A 19,554-nucleotide genomic window follows, 5' to 3' on the forward strand; every position below is an offset into this window, starting at 1 on the left:
TTTGAAATTAAAACTAAGATAAGTAAGTAAGTCGGATTGGATGTGATGCAGACACATCCAGCTGTTGGCTCGAAATGACGAGAGCCGTGTAACAGGAGGGAGACGGAGGCAGATTAAACGGCAATCCTACTCATCCAGCCCACACATGCTTACCGTCCCTCTGCTTCGCCCCTCGTATACACACACAATCCACACGCACACTACTTTGTATATTCCAGGCTGTGGTGTTAAAGGCTGCTGCCATAATAGGTAACAAACCTGGCTTCAGTTCCCAATATGGGCAGCGTCAAGGCTGCCAGGAAAGGGGGGGGGGGGGGTGGTGACGATGGGAAGACAAAGTGATGATGAGCGTTTGTGGCAGAGCATGAAAGCCAGCAGAAATTTTGTTTCCAAGGATGCAAAATGTACGTGTGTGTGTATCGTAGGGCTGATAATTTATAATATTAAATAATTGTCCTAAGTATAACTTTGATGTCCAGTTTTGTGGAAGATCTTGCCTCGAGAGCTAAAATTAATGAGTTAAGTTCGTTTGGTTGCTAGTGAGCCATATAGCTTTAGCCTAGCCCATGTAGCTTTACAGGCTCTTAACTTGAAGCAAATGTAGGAATTAGGGGTGTCAGGCGATTCAAATTTGTAATCGTAATTAATCGCACATTTTATACCTGTTCTAGATGTACGATAAAATATAAGTTTCAGAAAATACATTTAAACTAATAGAATATGGCTGTGATGCCTGAATAGAAGTAGGATTTAATGGCACAAAAAGAGTTGAGTGAGGATTGAGTCTGGGAGGGGTCCAAAGCAGGCAGCGAGGCAGGGGGTGTTCTTGGCTAGGCTGGTACAGGGGCTCGGGAACCAATCTTCCGGAGGCACTGGTGCGAGGTAAAAGAACGCAAAAATCAATTAAGACACTCAAAAAGGAACTTAGTCTAAATACCACTGGTTGCAGCAGGAATAATCTGGCACCTGCATGAAGGTCAGACGGACTTTTAACTGCTGCTGATTGCTGACGAGGTGCAGGTGTGAGTGTGTGGCCTCCGGAAAGTGCCCCGCCCAGCCTGAAACAAAAAGTCAACAGCAGCACAGAATTTGCGAAAGAAACTGGGCCCGCCAAAATAAAGGCTGCTGTGCAAGCCCACCACAATGGCTGCATATTTTAGTCATTAATACAGTAATTTCATAATTCATCGAATTTAGTTAAGATTAAAATTATGAACTGTACTGTAAAAAAAATGAGTGTGATATCAATTTGTGTTGAGGTCATTTTTCTGCCACTAGATGGCATAATTGCATTTGTAAGACGGTGACAGCTCAGTGCATTTTTCTTTTCATATATTTTTTCTTTTTCACATAAGAGCTTTAACTTGAAGTAACTTGTGAAATTCTGCACATTTTAAAAATGGTCAAATACAACTTGACCAGTGGCGTAGTGGGTATATATATAATTTTCACCATATATATATTTTTTTAAGTAATCCAGAAAACGTCCTCTTTTAGAGACGGTAACATGTAAGAATTAAAAATCCGTCATTTGTACTTGCAGAACAGTTTGGTAACACAAACAGCCTGAAATAATGTCAAATGTATTTATCATGAGGCAAACATAAAGTATATGTTATAACACAAATTACTAGGGGTGTGCCCAAAAATTTATTCTCATTTAGTACGATTCAGAATCGATTTTAAATACCCAAAATCGATTTTATGTAAATTATTTTATACTGTCTTCCCTTTGTTTGTGTGTGCCTTTATTGGAAGCGCTGTTCATGTAGTACCCGATTTCGCCACTGAGGGGCAGTGTGGTTCCACGCGGTCTGATACGCTGTTAAGTCGTAGCCACATAAGGGAGTAGAAAGAAAAAGTCACGATCAAGTTCTTCCAATAAAAGTTTTTTTTTTTCAGCATGGAGCCGTTCTTTTGAGTGATAAAAGTGCCGCGAGTAGCGCGCTAATTAGCATTAGCGAGTCAGACTGGAGTAGATCATTACGATTCCTTTAACATCTATAAATTGAAGCAAAAATCATTGTCAATCAAATCATTTTGAATCAAAAATCGTTCTGAACCGAGAATCGATTCTGAATCGAACCGCGCACCCAAAAATAGGAATCGAATCGAATCGTGAGACATTCAAAGATTCCCATCCCTACAAATTACAATATTTTGTGAACAATGAACAAAAATTGTGAAAACAGTCTGGTTAGACTATCAATATTGTTTTGTGCTGAATCTTAAACTATTTGTCTTTCTTGTGTTTTAATTTACCGGTAATTAAAAATCAAGTACCAGCCTATAGCTGAAAACTTAACTAGAGCATGTAGTTAGTTTGTCTACCCTGGGAATCTAACCCACATCGCGATCAAGTATCCCGCGTATGAGGTTCAAATCTGAGCTAAATTTCTGGGTCACCATTGTGGCTCGAGGGAGCATTTGAAGGATTGTTTTCCTCGACATGACCCGCCTTACTCTGCCTCTGATTGGCTCATCAGTCCTCATGCCAAAAGTTAGCCAATCTAATCAGTGTCGGCAGGGGGTACCAGCCAATTAGAGGCTGAGGAGGGTCGGCCGTGGCTGAACGGTGTGCATCAGGGCGGATTTAGAAGTGGGTATACTCAATGCTGACTGAAAAAGAAGTGGGTTTACTACGTATACCCTGGACTTCACCACTGAACTTGACTCCAATCGCCACAAATATATGCATTATTATTAAATTTAATTTAAAAAATAATAATTTGTGCGGTAAAGAAACTTTAATTAAGCTCAAAATGAACGCACTGATTTTGACCCCCTCTCCTCTAGTAGGAATGCTTGTTTGTTTTGAAGACATTCAACTGAGGATGAGACCATCCACACTGTTTAATCCGCTGAAGAACCCGCCTCAGCAACAAACTGTTGGGAGACCTCATGCCTGAGTTACACGATCCACGGGCACATCGCGTCACCATTTTGCTTGTTGGATTGGATGTTCACAGGTTGTTGAACTTTTTTTTTTTGCATGGTTTTATTGCAGCTGACCGAAGTTTTGTGGTTCGATTTTATAATGGATTTCAGTGGACTCAAACCCCCAACCCTAACCCTGACCTGCGGATACGAGCTTGACGGACCTCGACTGTTTCGGGGTGTGGTTGGGGCAGGGTTTGCTAGTAACCCATTTGGGTTGATTCAAGATTCGCTGGCTAGCTAAATAATAATGAAAAAAATAGCAAACGTGGATTTACGACTTCGAACTGTAGTGATTAATAATGTGATTACAATAATAATGAAAATAATTGACCAAGATTGACCAACGGTCTCTTGAGGTCTCCCTGATTTGTTGGAATTTAGATGTTTCTGGGGTTGGTGAAGGACTCTGGTTGGTGGCCCGGTGGGTGGTGTCTGGTCGGTGCTGGATTTCACCTTCCTTTGTTTTCTTTGGTCCTTCCTCGGGTCTCCTGACGGCAGTGTTCGGTTTAGGTGAACGGTATGGGATTTTTTAATAGGTTTTTGGTGAACTAACGAATACACACACACTCACACGCACATACACATACTCACCCACATACAAAATAATAAAATTTAAAAAAGAGAGAGCAATGATGATGACATTACCGAATGAACAATACTGAGCTCTTCAAAAAAAAAAAATATATATATATATATATATATATATATATATATAATGAAAATAATTGATTGTCATTTTGGCCATAATCATGCCGCACTAAATCCGAGCTAAGCGAGGCGGTTGGAACCTTTTGTTTGTCTTCGATCCGTCTGTTTTCATCCCATTGTAAGTGTTTTACAAGGAAATCAAGATGATTCCGTATTGTAAAGACACGCCAGGCTGAAGTTGTGGCGGCGTAACGGGGAGCGAGGTCTCCGTGGATCATGTGGAACTCGGTTCGAATGTTTTCTCTCATTTGCAGCTAAGAGATGGAGCCGCTCGCGCTTCTCCTGCATCTTGTCTCGTTGGTTTTTTTGTTCTGGCGTCTCTCGTGTTCTCCTCTCCCCCCGTTTTGTGTTTTTCTTGCTGTGACTTTTTCTCTCCACCTCGTTTCTCCTTCTTTTTGGCGCTAGCTGAGGGATTGGGAGGGCTCCTCCAAATTGGCACACAGATGAATAATGCATCTAAAGCAAAAGGCAGAGAGCTGAGGTTTTGATGTTTCCGTCAGATTCTTCTTCTGTATTACACTTAATGTTGGGAGTTCGCCTGACGCTTTGGAGGCCAAAACAGATGTTTGTTGCTTTTTTACCCATTTTATATTTTCGTGTCGCTTTTAGTGCTAAACAGTTTCATGACTGTGACCGGATGCTTTTATCATGCAACCTTCGCACTGTTGCTATTTTTTTTTTAAGCCGCATTGTACCGGCAGAATCACGCGGGGAATCATTGTGTATTCCTACTACATATCCCCACGCTGGCGTTAAAAAATAAACTGCAATCGTGAAAATAAGCCGGCAGCAGCGCCGCCATTAAAGTAATGAGAGGGACGTTAACGCAGAAATGTACCATAAACACGGGGAGAGGAGGAGAGGGAGAGCTCCCCGTTCCCATAAGGATAAATCTCAAATCCCGAGTGTTGCTTCTGACTCATTCTGCTTAATTAAGACGAGTCAACTGAGAAGAAAATGGAAAATGGGGTCTTGGCCTGCTTATGTGGGGAGGATCAGCAATATAATGTAGCAGAGGCTCACGAAATTCCTCAACGGAACTGTCGCACTCGAAGAAAGAAGGACAGAACGACCGACACATTGCCCCGCCCCCAATACGGCATCCCGGCTTGGTTTCCTCATCATTATCATCCGGTTTCATTTGTAATTGATGTTATTAGTACGCCCCACACTTGCCCGCAGTTAAAATGCACACACACCACAACTCTAAAAAAAACCACAACCTCTTGGGATTTTCTTTGCGCTTTGTAACGTAGGATGAGGCAAACGTGTGAAATGTCAAAATTTGGCGGTGTTCTAAAAGTGGTTGCCTTTGGAGGACGTTGCAGGCTCGCGATTGGGGCTTGGGACGGATAAGACAAACAATTGTTTATACCCAACAGCAACCACAGCAGCACTGCCAAATGTCGTCTTCTGAGAGTTGCAATCTGTAGATTTTTCTAATGTTTATGTGAGTTTTATGACAAGTCCCCTTACGATTGCATCTTTTGACTGCCTTGAAAGATCCTTCCTGCATATGGCAGAGAAACAAAGATTGTTAAATGAGCAAAAATAGCGTCACGATTTGCTTAAGTGCAGTCTTATGTAACATACAGTAGAATCCATCATTTATTCACGCACACATTTTCACGATAGCAAGTTAACACAATTTTCATTCATAGATGGAATTAAAAAAAATACAGTCAATGTCGTTAAGACTTTTATACATTATGGATGTAACCATATGTAGTTACACACAGTTGCACATGCACACATTTTAAATTATATATTGTATAATGTACAGTATATAAGCCTTAAAGCTGGTGTCTTACTGAGTGGCGAATGCTTGCGAAAGTAGCGAATTTGGGGATTTTGTCCGGGTTGGTAAAATGTTGCAAAAGGTTTTGGAGATGTTCACAGGCAGTTTTTACTTGTTGAAAAATATATTTCTCGTCGCAAAAAAAATTGAATCTAATAATATACTTTATACTAGCCATCTCATCAAATCTGTACCATGTGCTTATTGTTAATTTAAAAAATTACTTACATTTCTTTTTCAAATCTTAAAATATTACTGAACTCCTCCAAATGTGTTTTGGCCCATCTCTGGCCTCTTTATTATTTGTTTATGTCGTTGTTTGACTGGAAGTAACAGGAGTGAGCTTTTAGCATATGTTAGCAGATCGTTATTCGTCATTGGGCCATAAAAGTTGTACCTCCAAAATGGCCACATTTCAGGAGAGCCCAAAAACGGCATAACCTCGCCAGCCAGATTGATAATTGTGATTCTTCACATTATCAATCTGGTACTTCACTAGGCAGACCCGTTCGGGAAAGGCGGGACTAGCTGTACAATACTTCGAGCTGATTGGACGATACGGCATCTTTGCGCATTTGTTTTGACCAATCAAGGGAACGGATGAAAATCTCGTCTTCCGTCTAGTCTTAAGGGGTGGAGCACGAACATCATTCTTTAATAGATAAAAATGCGCTAAACGCTGTTCAAATTCAACAAGGAAACGGTGAGCAATTCTGCGAGAACATAATTAATTGCAGCATCCATTCGTCTGTTAGGTTTGTTTGTTTCCCCAGCGCTTATTGGTTTCGTCCTCCCTAAACATCGCCTGATTGGTCCGACCTAAAAAATGTCGACTGCAAACGTATCAGCGGGAGCGGTACTAGATATATTCTCCGGGGTTTGTGAATTCACAAATAATGCGAGAATTCATCTGCTGGCAAGGTTAAAAAAAAAATGCCATGCTTGGTCAACCATTAATATTATATATATTTTCAGCACTTTATATTGTTCAATTATTTGTAAAAAAACAAACAAAAAACAAACAAAACAAAAAAAAACACTTTATACAAAATAGTATAAATTAGTGAAAAAATATAAAATTTGCTAAATTGAGACTTACGAAGTTTCAGCGAGAGAAATGAAGTAAAGCCACGTCTTTTATGCGGATAACATGTTGACACTAAGCACAGTGATTCAAGAAGAAGTTGTGTTTTTAAAATAAGCAAATAATGATAACAGGCCTGAGCTGAGATTTTAAGTCATAGTTGAAATATCATGAAAGATACAGAAAAATAAATGCCAGGATTTACTTTTTGGCCTCCCCACAGCCTGGAGAGGATTTGAATGATTCAACTTCCTGTGAACTATTTGGCTTGCAGAAAAGTGTCAAATAAACATCTAACTTGTTTTTTTATTTTTCTCTATCATCTTGAAATGTAGTTGCCACAAATATGTATAGAAAAAAAAGCAACATTTGCAGCGGATTTAAATGATTATATTTCATGCTAACATCTAAATTTAGGAAGCAGGGACAATTTTTTTCCACTCTTGAATGTAGCTTAAATTAAACTTTTACATTGCATTAATTAAATATGCAATCAGATCAATGTGCACGACATACTGTATTATATATTTTAAAAAAGTATGTCATGGTGAATATGAACTGGGACACAAACGGCACCGATTTGAATGAATGGTCCATAAATGATTAAGACAACAATAATGAATATTCAACACAATAACAAGTGTAGCAAAATAAACGTAACAACTCTTACTACTGCATAGTAATTAATGCAAGCTGGGTGAATTTTGTTTGTCGGCTCGGGTTAACAAAATATGTTTCTTTAGCCAATAATGGGTTTTTGTTTTGACATCATTTTCATTACGTATTCATGTCACGCGACGTATTCTGCAGCGAGCACTTGACACGCGGGAAAGACTATTTTCAGCGCCAGACTAAAGAACATTCGCCCGTGTTCGTTCGCCGCTCCAGCCAGTGTTTACAGCAGCGAGGCAGCGCAAGTGGATTATATTAAAATATTGAAACGCAACTTTTCATTCCGATCAAGGACGTGTCATTCAGCGTAGGAACGTCACATAAGGGCGCATTTGTGATATGTTTTTGAAGTGCGTTTTTGGCAGAGGGTGACATTGAGAGTAAGCTCTGAATAGTTGACGTCGGGGATGATGGCGGGATTTGTGGTTGAATTTGATGGACGTAGCCTTCATTACAAAGTGCTTATGATTATGATGACTCTGTTTTCTTTGTTGTAAATGATGGGAACCCAGGACAAATTGCTTTTCAGGTTAACTGTCTGATGTGGCACTTTGTAAAAAGGTCATTCCGGGGTAGGTTGTAAACGTCATTGCCAAGTGCTAAAGTCCACAGCAAGCGTGCGTCTGCTCGCGGCTTAGCGATCGCCATTGCTGCTGATGGCAAAAATGTCCGAGGGTTAAGCCGCAAGAGCGCCCCCCACCCCCCTCCACCCCCTTTGCTAGAGTAGTAGTTTGCTTCCTCAGCCTCCTATTGCTTCATGTTGTAGAAGGAAATGGCGGCAAAATCCAAGTTGACAGATATCTCATTTCCCATGAATGAGAAATCACGATTCCCAATTTCCATGGGACGACTTCCCAGCGATGAACAACACGTTTGTTTTATATAGTGGCGGGCGCTGCATTTGGGACCTGGGTTCCAGTGGGGACTTAAGTGACCTAATCTACCTTGTGGCTCAGGGTGTAGAGATGCTCGTTCAGTAGCCAGAAGGTCGGCTGTTCGATCCCCACTCTCCCCAAAGCATGTGTCGTTTTGTCCTTGGTGGTGGTCGGAGGGGCCGTAGGCGCACACTGGCAGCCTCGCTTCCGTCAGCCTGCCCCAGGGCAGCTGTGGCTACTTAATAGCTTACCGCCACCACAGTGCGAATGTGTGAAAGCATGAATAATGTATCCGTTCCACTGTAAAGCGTCTTTGAGTGTCTAGAAAAGCGCTCTATACGTAAATCAGATGCATTATCATTATTATGACCTCTGAGTACCACCAATATGACAATATTGCAATTTTGCAAAATAATATACAAAAACACATCATAACAATCCTGGCATTACGGGCGGAGAGAGAGAAATTTGCATAATAAGAATAAATACACATAGACATAGATCATCAATGTACAGTATCCCCCCACTCCCTACTGGTTTTGTAGCATCGATGCAGAAACCCTGAATGTCCAAATAGGTCAGTTTTATATTTTTTTATATTTTTGAAAAATGTTTTAGAACAAATATATTAGTTTTTTTGACACTTGAACTGTCTGTGGAAGTGTTGGAAAACTCAATATGTGAAAAAAAAAGTTAGGTTAGATACATTTGAGACAGGCCGTTTTGTTAAAAAATATATTATTGTAATGCTTCAAAACGATGAGTTTTCTCCTTTAAACTGCTTAGTCAGCTCATCACTTTATTTATTGCACCTCTCATGGCTCTAAGACCTTTGAAAAAGAGTTTGGGAAGATGATGTAACTACAGTTGTTTTTTGTGAAGTATGAAATGATTATTATTTATTTTTTGGTCTGGTGCGGTTTCACTTCCAGATGGTCTGAAAGGACATTTGTCCCAATACTTCTGTCCACATAGTGAATTCCAGAACCACTCAGCTGAATTTGTCTCATTATGATGAGAGAGACTGGATGCTTTTTGCAACAATGGTGCAGCGGCCTCATGGATCTCTGGCCACGTACAATTAGGAGAATTGCATGGACGCTGGCTGCGTTAATCCCATGTGGGCACGGAAAGAGGCTTTTTTTTGTTGTATATTTTGGGGTCTTTTTGTGATCATTCCTAGCACTTTGATCAATCAGTGTTTAGCATCATCATCGAAGCTTTGAAAGTGTTTCCTTTCTTTTTAGAATTAGAAACACTTCACTTTAACCTGAATGATAAAAATATTGTTTCATTATTTTTTTTTAAGCATTATTACATTAGTAAAGTTATAGATAGATTATTTGTCATGGATTTGATTAGATTGTGAATGTGGTACCAAATGAAGTTACTAGTGTGTTTATTTTTAGGTGACTGGAGGGAACCATAGAAAAAAGGCTGAGGTTAACCTTTACATTTGTTTTCACTTTTGCTCCCTAAAGCTGAATGAAGTAATTAAAAACACTGAGCTGCTTGCAGACACTTTTTAAAAAATATATATATATATTATACGAAAGTATGTTGATAAAGCACATTTTGCAGTTAATTAGCTATTTTTAAGATCTTTAAAAAAAAGACTTCTAGAACTATATTTTTAAATAAGCACTCTTGTTTTGGGACTCTACATGTTTGCAGACCGAAAATAAATAATACATCACACGTCCAAAATTCGAGAACTAATTTTTGGCTTCTATCGAGGATTAAAACGATGTCCAGAGTCTGACGCAGGTCAGCTGTACCTGCGAGATATGCAAAATGTGCAGTTCAAATAGTGCTGGATTTCCATCGTGTGCTGTAAGACTTGATGCAATTCCGCGTGTGTGTGTGCTTGAGTGTGTGTGCGTGTGTGCGTGTGTGTGTGTGTGTGTTAGAATAAAAAATTTACCTAGGAGACCTGGATAAACGTAAAGAAGATTTAAAGAGGAGGGAATGATGGTGGTCTTGCACACACCTCAGACCACAGGATAATCTGATAAAACATAACATAATTTGCCCTTGGTTGGAAAAGGGCACAATTGACGTCATGTTTGGTTACCTCTGCTTATGTATTTCCGGTGTATTTCTGGCCGGAAGCACAGACTTATATACATTAACCTACACGTATACTGTATATTACTGTATATGTGTGTATAGATACAAACGATGGCGTTGTCGCCATGGAGACAGAAAATAACGTGAAAATGCCGCAGAGAAATTAAAAGTATTCAAGCGAGGCTCGTTTAGCGGGTGGGACGGCGCTGCGGATACAAGTCCATCCTGTACTACAGTCCCAAGATTTATTTAGAATAGAAATAAGTGAAGAAAAAAAAAAGACGCAGAAGAAAAGAGCATGCGCGCATTCTAAACCAAAGCCCCGTTTATATGAACAAGAATTTGCGTTATGAAAGGCTAATACAGGGTCGGAATAAGAATAAGAATAAGAGCATATTTGGGTTTTTGCGTGTGTTTACATGGCCTTTCAAAACCCCAAAATATTGCCAATATTCAGGTTTGTAAAGAAAGAAAACTCCACCCATGCGAACAGTTAACTGCACTCTGCGCTACACTTGTGCTTGGCGCGAAAACAGGACCGTTTGAGTTTTTCTGCTCCATTTTCATGATGACTGAGTGATTGGGATTAGGACATTAAAGGCACTTTATCGAGATACTGACCCGGTTGTTCAAAGAATGCGTCACTGAGCCTCTCACGCCATATTATGTGTAAATAACAAAACCAAACCACCAGTGTATTTATATTTTTAGAATCGATTAATCTATCGATTATTCATTTGATTAATCGACTAATTGGATTCATTTTAATTTCGCATTAAAGTGTATTGAAAAAGCATTTTTCCCCTGATTACAGTTTATTAACCAGTGATTGGTGTTTATTTCGTTCTTAGTATTCGTATAGTGAGTCAGTCATTATTTTCCAAAGTACTGTAAAAACAGATGCTTGCAAATGTCTTATTTTGACTAAACACAGAAGATAATCAGTCTTCTTTCATGAAGGACTACAGAAATAAGTCAACAAATACTGTTGATATATAAATAAATAAAAATGTCTCTAAACGATTACTCAATTATTAAAATAATTGTCAATTAATTGGATAATCGATTAATCGATTAATTTTGACAGCTCTACAGACCACCACTGTCTTCTTACATCCCAAGAAACTTTCCCAGTTCGGTCCTTTGCATCCACACGTCAACACGCTTTTGTGGCTCTCAATTTGACCTCATCATCACTATCAGTCTTCATCATCACCGTTGGCATCTTTATTACAGTAGCGCCATCGTCGTTGCTCTCCCGAATATGAGCGGCGCCGCGATTTTCTCTCGTATGATGTTGTGAAATGAAGACAGATGCTGGAATGAGAATTGTTGCACCTTAAATGGCAGCGTGCTGCAGGGGCGTCACGCAGATATCGCCTTCCCTCCTGCAGGCTCGTCTCACCCGTTATGAGCTTCACATACTGCTCGCTGGCGTTCCACTCCGCACGCCTTGTATATTCTCATCTGAATTTTTCAAAGGGCGCTGACGAAATGCAGGCAGAAGAGACGGACCGCTGGTGACCTCCTTCTCGTTGCCGCACCCCCCCGCCCCCGCCACCCCCCTCCCTCCCCGCGCTCGTCGCACATTCTGGCAGGCTTCCCCGCTCTTCCCCTTCGCCGTCTTCATCTTCATCTGTCATCACCCGCAACCCTCCAGGTTCTCGTCTCAGCGTTTTAAGCAAGCCCCCCTTCCCCGCGTTCGCCTTCGACCTCGCCTCCTTCCACCTGTCAGGCCTTTCATCCCGCTCATTTGTTCTCGTGTCTCATCAGCTCCCTCGCCGCCATTCACAAACTCTCTGCTTCTGTCTTCTCCCGCTGCCTGTCTGATCCGTAAAGGGCTGTCTGAGGCCTCGGTGCTGCTAATTCATTCGCCGTGCATCGCCTGGCATTTCTGCAGGGTCAGGCAGACACACTGAAAGAGAGGAGGAGAGGAGATCCAGAGGAAGAAGGGAAAAAGCAGGAAAATGGGACACGGGGGGTTGGAGGGGAGATGTCGTTTTATCTCCAAGAAACAGAACGCCAAGAATATTTCACACAGCTTCAACCTCTTTCTGGTTCCTCGTTGGCTTGTTGTCTGTATGCCACGTTGTTTTACAAAACGTGCACATTTCTGCCATTGTCTGTGTTTGTAAAGAATGTACCTGTGGATGTAGAAGATGCACATTTGTGGAAAGAACTGATCCTGACCACAGTGGCTGTGTTTACATTTTTAGGTCTTCTTTACAGCCCCTTTGAAAAGCCTTATGTACAGTATAGGTATGCACTATTTGGTCCAACCATGTACACTAGTCCAACAGTTGTCAGTTGCATTTATTTCATTAAAAAAAAAGGAAACAAGAATTGAACCTAATGTTAAAACATGAATAATGAATAATGTGATATTGTTTTGTCAATAGAAATAGATATTGTGACCAAAAAGGTTCCTGTTGCTGTGATGATCCGCCAGCAAGCTTCCGTATTTCCTGCTTCCATGACAAAAGGAACATTCTGAAAGATTCAAGTGTCAAAAAAGACAACATAGGTACTGTACAGTGTTGCTGGAGTGGCTTCGGGCAGTAGGCGGGGTACACCCTGAACCGGTTGCCGGCTAATCCAGAGTTCATAACCGCACTCGTATCACAAATCATCTTTCCCCATTGAAATGAATGGAAATGCAATTAATCCGTTCCATATCTCTCTCTCTCTCTCTCTCTCTCTCTCTCTCTCTCTCTCTCTCTCTCTCTCTCTCTCTCTCTCTCTCTCTCTCTCTCTCTCTCTCTCTCTCTCTCTCTATATATATATATATATATATATATATATATATATATATATATATATATATATATATATATATATATATATATATATATATATATATATATATATATATATATATATTATAATAATAAATATATCACTCAAGAGTATTGTACTCTTCTAAAAGCAGTACTAACCTCCACAAAACCTGCAAACACAAAGAAGAAAAAAAAACTAATGTATTGTCCTTTATGTGTGATCTAAATGCAGTTGGCAAACCATCTTAATGGAGCATTACTGTCACCAATTAAAATCATCCACATATTCAACATTCGACTTGCCTGGTGTACAATTTGGAGCCCATCCCCGAAAAGGCCATGGCTGGTGCCTCATGTACAAGACACGGCACTTCCTGTCTCCCTTCGTTGGTCATTGTTTTTCATCTTTATTGGACGGGTTGAGCCTGTTAAGTCAATTTCATTGCTATGTACATGTGCAATAACAATAAAAATCCATTCCATCCCATGTCCAAAAAACACACATACAGTACAGTCTATGTCAGCAAACGAATTCCAGTATTTGTAACTTAATATGACATATTTATTGGGGGGGTTATTTCCCAGAAAATAAATCCAATTTGACCCAAATAGTAAATGGAGAAGACTTATATAGTGCTTTATATACACTTTACTGTGTCCAAAGCGTTTTACAAAGTCTGATGTTGAACTATTTGAAAACCTATTATAATCTAGGGAATAGTTTTTAAATTTCAAACGGCTTACCTTAAATAGAATCTCGCATTGCATTGTGGCCAACAATGGTAGAATCTGTACAGTGGTCCTCGCACAAACATCCTGAATGCTGGATGGGTTATCCTGCATGCCACCTTGCTACAGTAGCTAGCTACGGAGATCATAGCTATAGAGCAAGCTGTGTGTTTGGCTCCAATATGTTCATTAAAACTCATTGAATTCTTTAGCGATGTTGTCATTTTATAACCTAGCTTTAACATAGATACATTAAATGACATCGATAATAACTCCCTGGTCAACACGGCAGCCACTCAGAGTGAATGCTCTGTGTGTTGATGCCTATGCGGCCATTTTCCTTGAATGTACGACTTGTACGTGTTGCTGCCTTTTTCTTTACAATCGCGCTTGAACTAGCAACCATTGAGAAAAAAAGCCCTGCGATCAACATGCGCATTTTGCGTTTGCGTCACCAAAAAATTCAGAGCATTGTGAAAAGAACATCAGCTATGATTTCATGTGTATGGACTCCATACACATTTTTTTTGACCATGTGTCAACTGACTTTCCCATATGGTTTAAGTCTGTAACTGTCATAGAAAGTGGACGCTAAACAGTTAACCATGTTAACAAAATGCAGGTTCCGGTTACAGGTGGCAAATCTAGGCCACAGTTTGGATTTAGCCCCCTGTGCTAGCTTGCTAGCTCCCTAGCAGATAAATGAGCAGCCGGGGAGCTAGCTATCAGCTGGGGCTAAAGCCAAACTGTGGCAGGGTTTTTACTTTCTGGACATGGATTTGCCACCTCTGCGGTGACATCACATCATGTGATCCGAATTCACAAGTTTTGATTAGATTTTTAATTTGTCACACCCATTTGAACGAATGTCCAAATTTTTGTGCACACCACTAATAAATGCTAATATATATTGTATTCAAATGTGAATAGTGGATTAAAAGAAATGTATCAAATTTGTATAAAAGGTTTTTTTGTTTTGTTTTTCATCTAAAAGTAGTTTTTCTGGTCCTTCCCACAGTGATACGCTACACTCTGGGGAGATCAGTTAGTTTTTAAACTAACATGAATAATCTCTGACAACTCAAATGAACATTACAACACTATTTGATTTTTTTTTTTTAACAACAACAAACAAGTGCTGTGAAGTCTTTTTTTTTTTTTTTTTAGCGGGCGCATACTCGCTGCCTCGTTAGGTGTTCTATTTTCTGTGAATTATTCTCCGTCAGAGTCAAAAATAGCAACCGAAATGTCAGAGCGAGACAGTGACAGAAAGCCACAGGCAGGCCAAGCACACAAAGCATTTCTCCGTCTCTGCCGCATTACGTCTTATCTCTCATTTCTTTCATTTGCTGCGTCTTTCTTCCTCCCCCTGTCTCTGCAGGTTTTCCTGAGCAGAGCGTTTGTGTGGCGGAGTTTGAGCTGAGAGCGGAAGTGAGTGGGCGCGAGAGGGATCGTGTGTCATGGCTGACAGCGAAGGGACAAACCTGGAGGACCCTACCTATAAAAACCTGCTGCTGCTGGGGGCCATCGCGGCGGCGTCGGCCTTCGTCGTCACCATCCTCATCGTCCTCGTCTGCGTGGGCTGCCAGAGGTGAGGGCACGCTCACGGGATATGAATCTCATTAGGGTCGCGGTTAAGATGGATTTTGGCTCTGGTTTAGGGCGAGAGGTGGAATACACCCTGGACTGGTCACCAGCCAATCAAAGGGCACAAACTAACATTGACACTCACATTCACACACCATCTCAGAGCATTGAATCTGGTCTGTCCTAACCAAGCCTTGTTGCATGAACTGATGAAGCCTTCTCAGATGAGAGGAAAAACACCTTGGAAGAAAAACCGAGCAGTCTAGTTGCAATCGAGGTTATTATAGTTCACGAAAAAACGAAATATGTACAACTAGAATTGAAAAAAACGTTTTCATTATTAAAATAAAAATGACAACTATTTTGAAAAAATTAAAACTAACTGAAACTGCAGTATATCTTACATTTATAAAACTAACTATAATAATATTGATATAGCTAACTATAATTACATTGAAAATGACATTTGTTGAGCTTTAGGGGTATGTATTTTAATGTATTTTTTTGTTAATGCTGTACATCCATACAGAAGAGGAAAAGTCAAACAGTTGTTTGAGAATTTACTCAACTTTACTTTATTACACAATACTTAGTTACTTTTTTTCAAGTCTTCTACTCGACAAATATTCAATTTAAAAAAAGCTAAAACTAATACTAGAACTAATTAAAAACGAACTAAAAAAATTAACTTGCTCTATTTTCTTTTAATTAAAACTTACTTTTAAAAAAATGTAAGTAAAAAAAAATAAAAAGTCCAAAACTATTATAACCCTGATTAAGATTCCTTGATGAACCTAACATTGAAAAGTGGGAAGAAGCTCGGGATAAAACCCCAAAAAGCGCAAGGAGAAAATGAAGATCATCGTTGATGACAACCGCTCGTCCACCGTGCTACCCTGTGACACAAAACCATCCAACATATCATTTCATCTGTTGGCTTCTTACGCTTCTGAATAAACATGTCACCGCTCCCCACTTTTTCTTCTTTTCTTCTTTTCTTTTGTTCTCTTCCCTCAATACTCATTTTATTTATCCAAGTCAAAGTTGGCAGTTAGTAATCAGATGACAGAAAAATGTTGACCTCACCAAGGACCTTAGGAAGATGAATTTGGAATCAGGTTGGCATCAAACTCAAGGCCTAGTGGCCAGATCCGGCCCGCAACATTATTTTATGTGGCCGACAAAAGCAAATCATGTTTATCAACTTCCATGATCCTTGCTAAAATCTGTAACAAAATGTCAAATCCTCACGTGTAATAAATAATGACATTGAGATTTTGCAGGCATCTGGTCAGGATGCCTCCTGGGCTCCTCCCTGTTGAGGTGACTGAGGGGAGGGAAATCTGGGCTTCCCTGCTAAAGCTTGGATGACTGGATAGATTGTTCAAGTTACTGTAAAAAGGGTCATAAAAAATGACTGCAAATTTTTATGACCCTTTTTACAGTCACTTGAACAATAATTGAACAAACTTATCCTTGATATTTTTTAAATTTTAAAACTAGTATGCTATAAATTTCCTTTGTGTATATAATAATACCACGAGGCAATTCAACTTTACTTGGTTTCACTGTCATGATGGCCCTCTGAGTGAAGCCATAAGTACAAAGTGGCCCGTGACAAAAATAAGTTGACACACCTGGGTTAAAGGAACAGTCACTGTCTGCAAATTCTGAAGCCCCAGGCCAGATTGGATGTCCGTCTGTCCATCCATCATCTATCGTCCCATCCATCCATCCATCCATCTGTCCCCCCACCCACCCGTCTGTCCGTCCAACCATCCATCCATCCATCATCTATCCTCCCATACACCTGTCCACCCTAACCAACCACCCACACACCCTTCTGTCTGTCTGTCCATCCAGCATCCATCATCTATCCTCCCATCCGTCCGTCCTGTCCATCTGTTCACCCTAACACCCATCCACCCACCCGCCAGTCTGTCTGCCCTTCCGTCCGTCCGTCCCTCTGTCTGTCCATCCATTCATCCATCATCCATCCATCCGTCCATCTGTCCATCTATCCACCCGTCTGTCCATCCATCCATCATCTATACTCCCATCCATCTGTCCATCTATCCACCCAACCACCCATCTGTCCGTCCGTCTGTCCATCCATCCATCCATCCATCCATCATTTATCCTCCCATCCATCTGTCCATCTATCCACTCAACCGCCCATCTGTCCGTCTGTCCATCCATCCATCATCTATCGTCCCATCCATCCATCCATCTGTCCACCCACCCACCCGTCTGTCCATCCATCCATCCATCATCTATCGTCCCATCCATCCATCCATCTGTCCCCCCACCCACCCGTCTGTCCATCCATCCATCCATCATCTATCGTCCCATCCATCCATCCATCTGTCCCCCCACCCATCCATCCATCCATCCATCCATTATCTGAAAAGCTTTATCATCCACATGCATTTACTCTTACAGGGGTGGGCACACTCGGTCCTCGAGGGCCGGAGTCCTGCATGTTTTGGAGGTTTCCCTCTTTCTACACAGCTGATTCCATTCAACAGGACCGTTATCAGGCTTATGCAGAGCTTGCTGATGAGCTGATCATATGTCAGATGAGTTGGAGAAGGGAAACATGCAAAACATGCAGGACTGCGGCCCTCAAGGACCGAGTTTGCCCACCCCTCTAAGTGGTTCAGCCAAGAGAAACGCTACAAAAATCATTAACAAATACGTGCAATCAACTCTTAAATTAAATGTAAGTCAGTGCTTCCAATGTGCTTCAGCCATAAGAAAAGGCCCGTAAAAGTCAGATCGCGTATTATCCATTGCAATGTCATACTTATTTGGAGAAAATAGCTTCTCAGAACAGCGAGAGTCACTCTCATGTGAAAAAGAACTGAGATGAGGGGGCGGGGTTAAACATTCCCACCTGCACCATTGGCTTTGTTGTTTTCGTGCTTCGTCTTATCGCTTGCTTCGCGCCATGTCAACAGTTGCCTATAGCTACCACCTCCGAGGATTCACAACGACTCTCACCTTCTTTTAGAACAAGTTGCTGTGCTTGAGAATAGCAAAAGTACAAAATGTAAGAGAAAAGCATGAAGGAGACCGCATAATGAATGGTTGCATGAAAAGCACAAAAATGGTTTATAAAAGGTAGAGCAACACCCTTGTGGCGTGCTCTGCTCACTGTTTGGATTTAGCTGCTGACTGGACATTATCTCGTGTATCTGCTGAGAGTATATATCAACTGTCCAGCGGCTCCCTTTGACCTTTCTTACTTTTGCTCTTTGTCAGAAAAAGCAAGAGCAAGCACCCTTCGGCCGGAGAGAAAGGCACATCTGTAAATATGGTCAGACATACTTTCACTTTCTCCCTCTCCATCTTATGACATGCAGCTAAACGAAAAATGAATGGAGCTTTGAATGAATGTGTTCATGTTGTGTTTGACAGCAGGGTTCCCTTCGACATCCAAAACTGAATTCTATGAGCAAATCGGACACCAGGCTGCATGAGATCAATCGCTTTCCTTGCAACGGCAACTGTAAGTGATTTACAATCAATGGCAGCGGGTGACCACCAGGCAAGCTTTCTTGATGATTTACCGCCTTTTGCGCCGTCCCGCTTTCTCCTGCACCCGCCCTCTTGTTCAGCTGTTAGCAAGAGCCGACCGGCCAGCATGGACCTCCTGCTCCTCCACAGTCGGCGCTCCCAGACGGACCTGAGGCCTTCGCAGGGACGGCAGCTTCCGCAGATCCCCACCAGTCCGCAGGGATCCGGCCAAGGGGGGGAAGGGGACGTCGGAGGTGAAGGGGGAGGGGGGGAGGCCAGAGACCACACTTACACTGAGGTGGGCCTGCGAAATAATCCCACGCCGACGCACGTCTTGGACGACGGCCTGTACGAGAGCGTCAGTGTCCGGGAAGGGGACGCCGTCCCCAAAGTGCCCGCGGCGCCGCCACCGACGTCCACCAACGCTATGACTTCAGTCAGGGTTGCCCAAAGCCCGCCCGCTCAGGCCAACGGAGCCCGCAATGGAAATGGGAATGTATGTTCATACGCACAGCTCCATGTCTGCAAACAATTACTCAACTTTATTTATAGCGTACTTAGCTGCATATAAAGTGCTATACATCAAGTACAAATCAGGCATATAAAAACAAACACATTTAAAATAAAAGTAATAATTTAAAATAATGTAATGACATAAAGACAGTCAATACAAAAAATCACTAAAACAATGCCGAGTCGAAAAGCAAAGAATGTGTTTTAAAAATGGACGTTTAGCATTAAAAATAAAATGCATTAGAGTAATCCAGTTGATATGTGACAAAGGCATCGTGAAAA

The 19,554-nt window shown here is 41.2% G+C and overlaps 1 protein-coding gene across 2 annotated transcripts in view; it reads left to right on the forward strand.

The window, feature by feature from the left end:
• LOC147179783 (uncharacterized) overlaps positions 1 to 19,554 on the forward strand; it is a 54,096-nt gene that overhangs the window by 19,748 nt on the left and 14,794 nt on the right. For both annotated transcript variants that reach the window (XM_086069863.1, XM_086069864.1), the window contains exons 2-5: positions 15,035 to 15,244; positions 18,505 to 18,559; positions 18,661 to 18,751; positions 18,861 to 19,255. In XM_086069863.1, the coding sequence (XP_085925989.1) occupies positions 15,114 to 15,244; positions 18,505 to 18,559; positions 18,661 to 18,751; positions 18,861 to 19,255 (672 nt within the window). In that variant the 5' untranslated portion in view covers positions 15,035 to 15,113. The remainder of the gene's footprint in view (positions 1 to 15,034; positions 15,245 to 18,504; positions 18,560 to 18,660; positions 18,752 to 18,860; positions 19,256 to 19,554) is intronic.

This window comes from Leptonotus elevatus, chromosome 2, assembly GCF_054856555.1.
Source record: "Leptonotus elevatus isolate MCC_2025b chromosome 2, RoL_Lele_1.0, whole genome shotgun sequence".
In the NCBI taxonomy this organism is placed as follows: domain Eukaryota; kingdom Metazoa; phylum Chordata; class Actinopteri; order Syngnathiformes; family Syngnathidae; genus Leptonotus; species Leptonotus elevatus.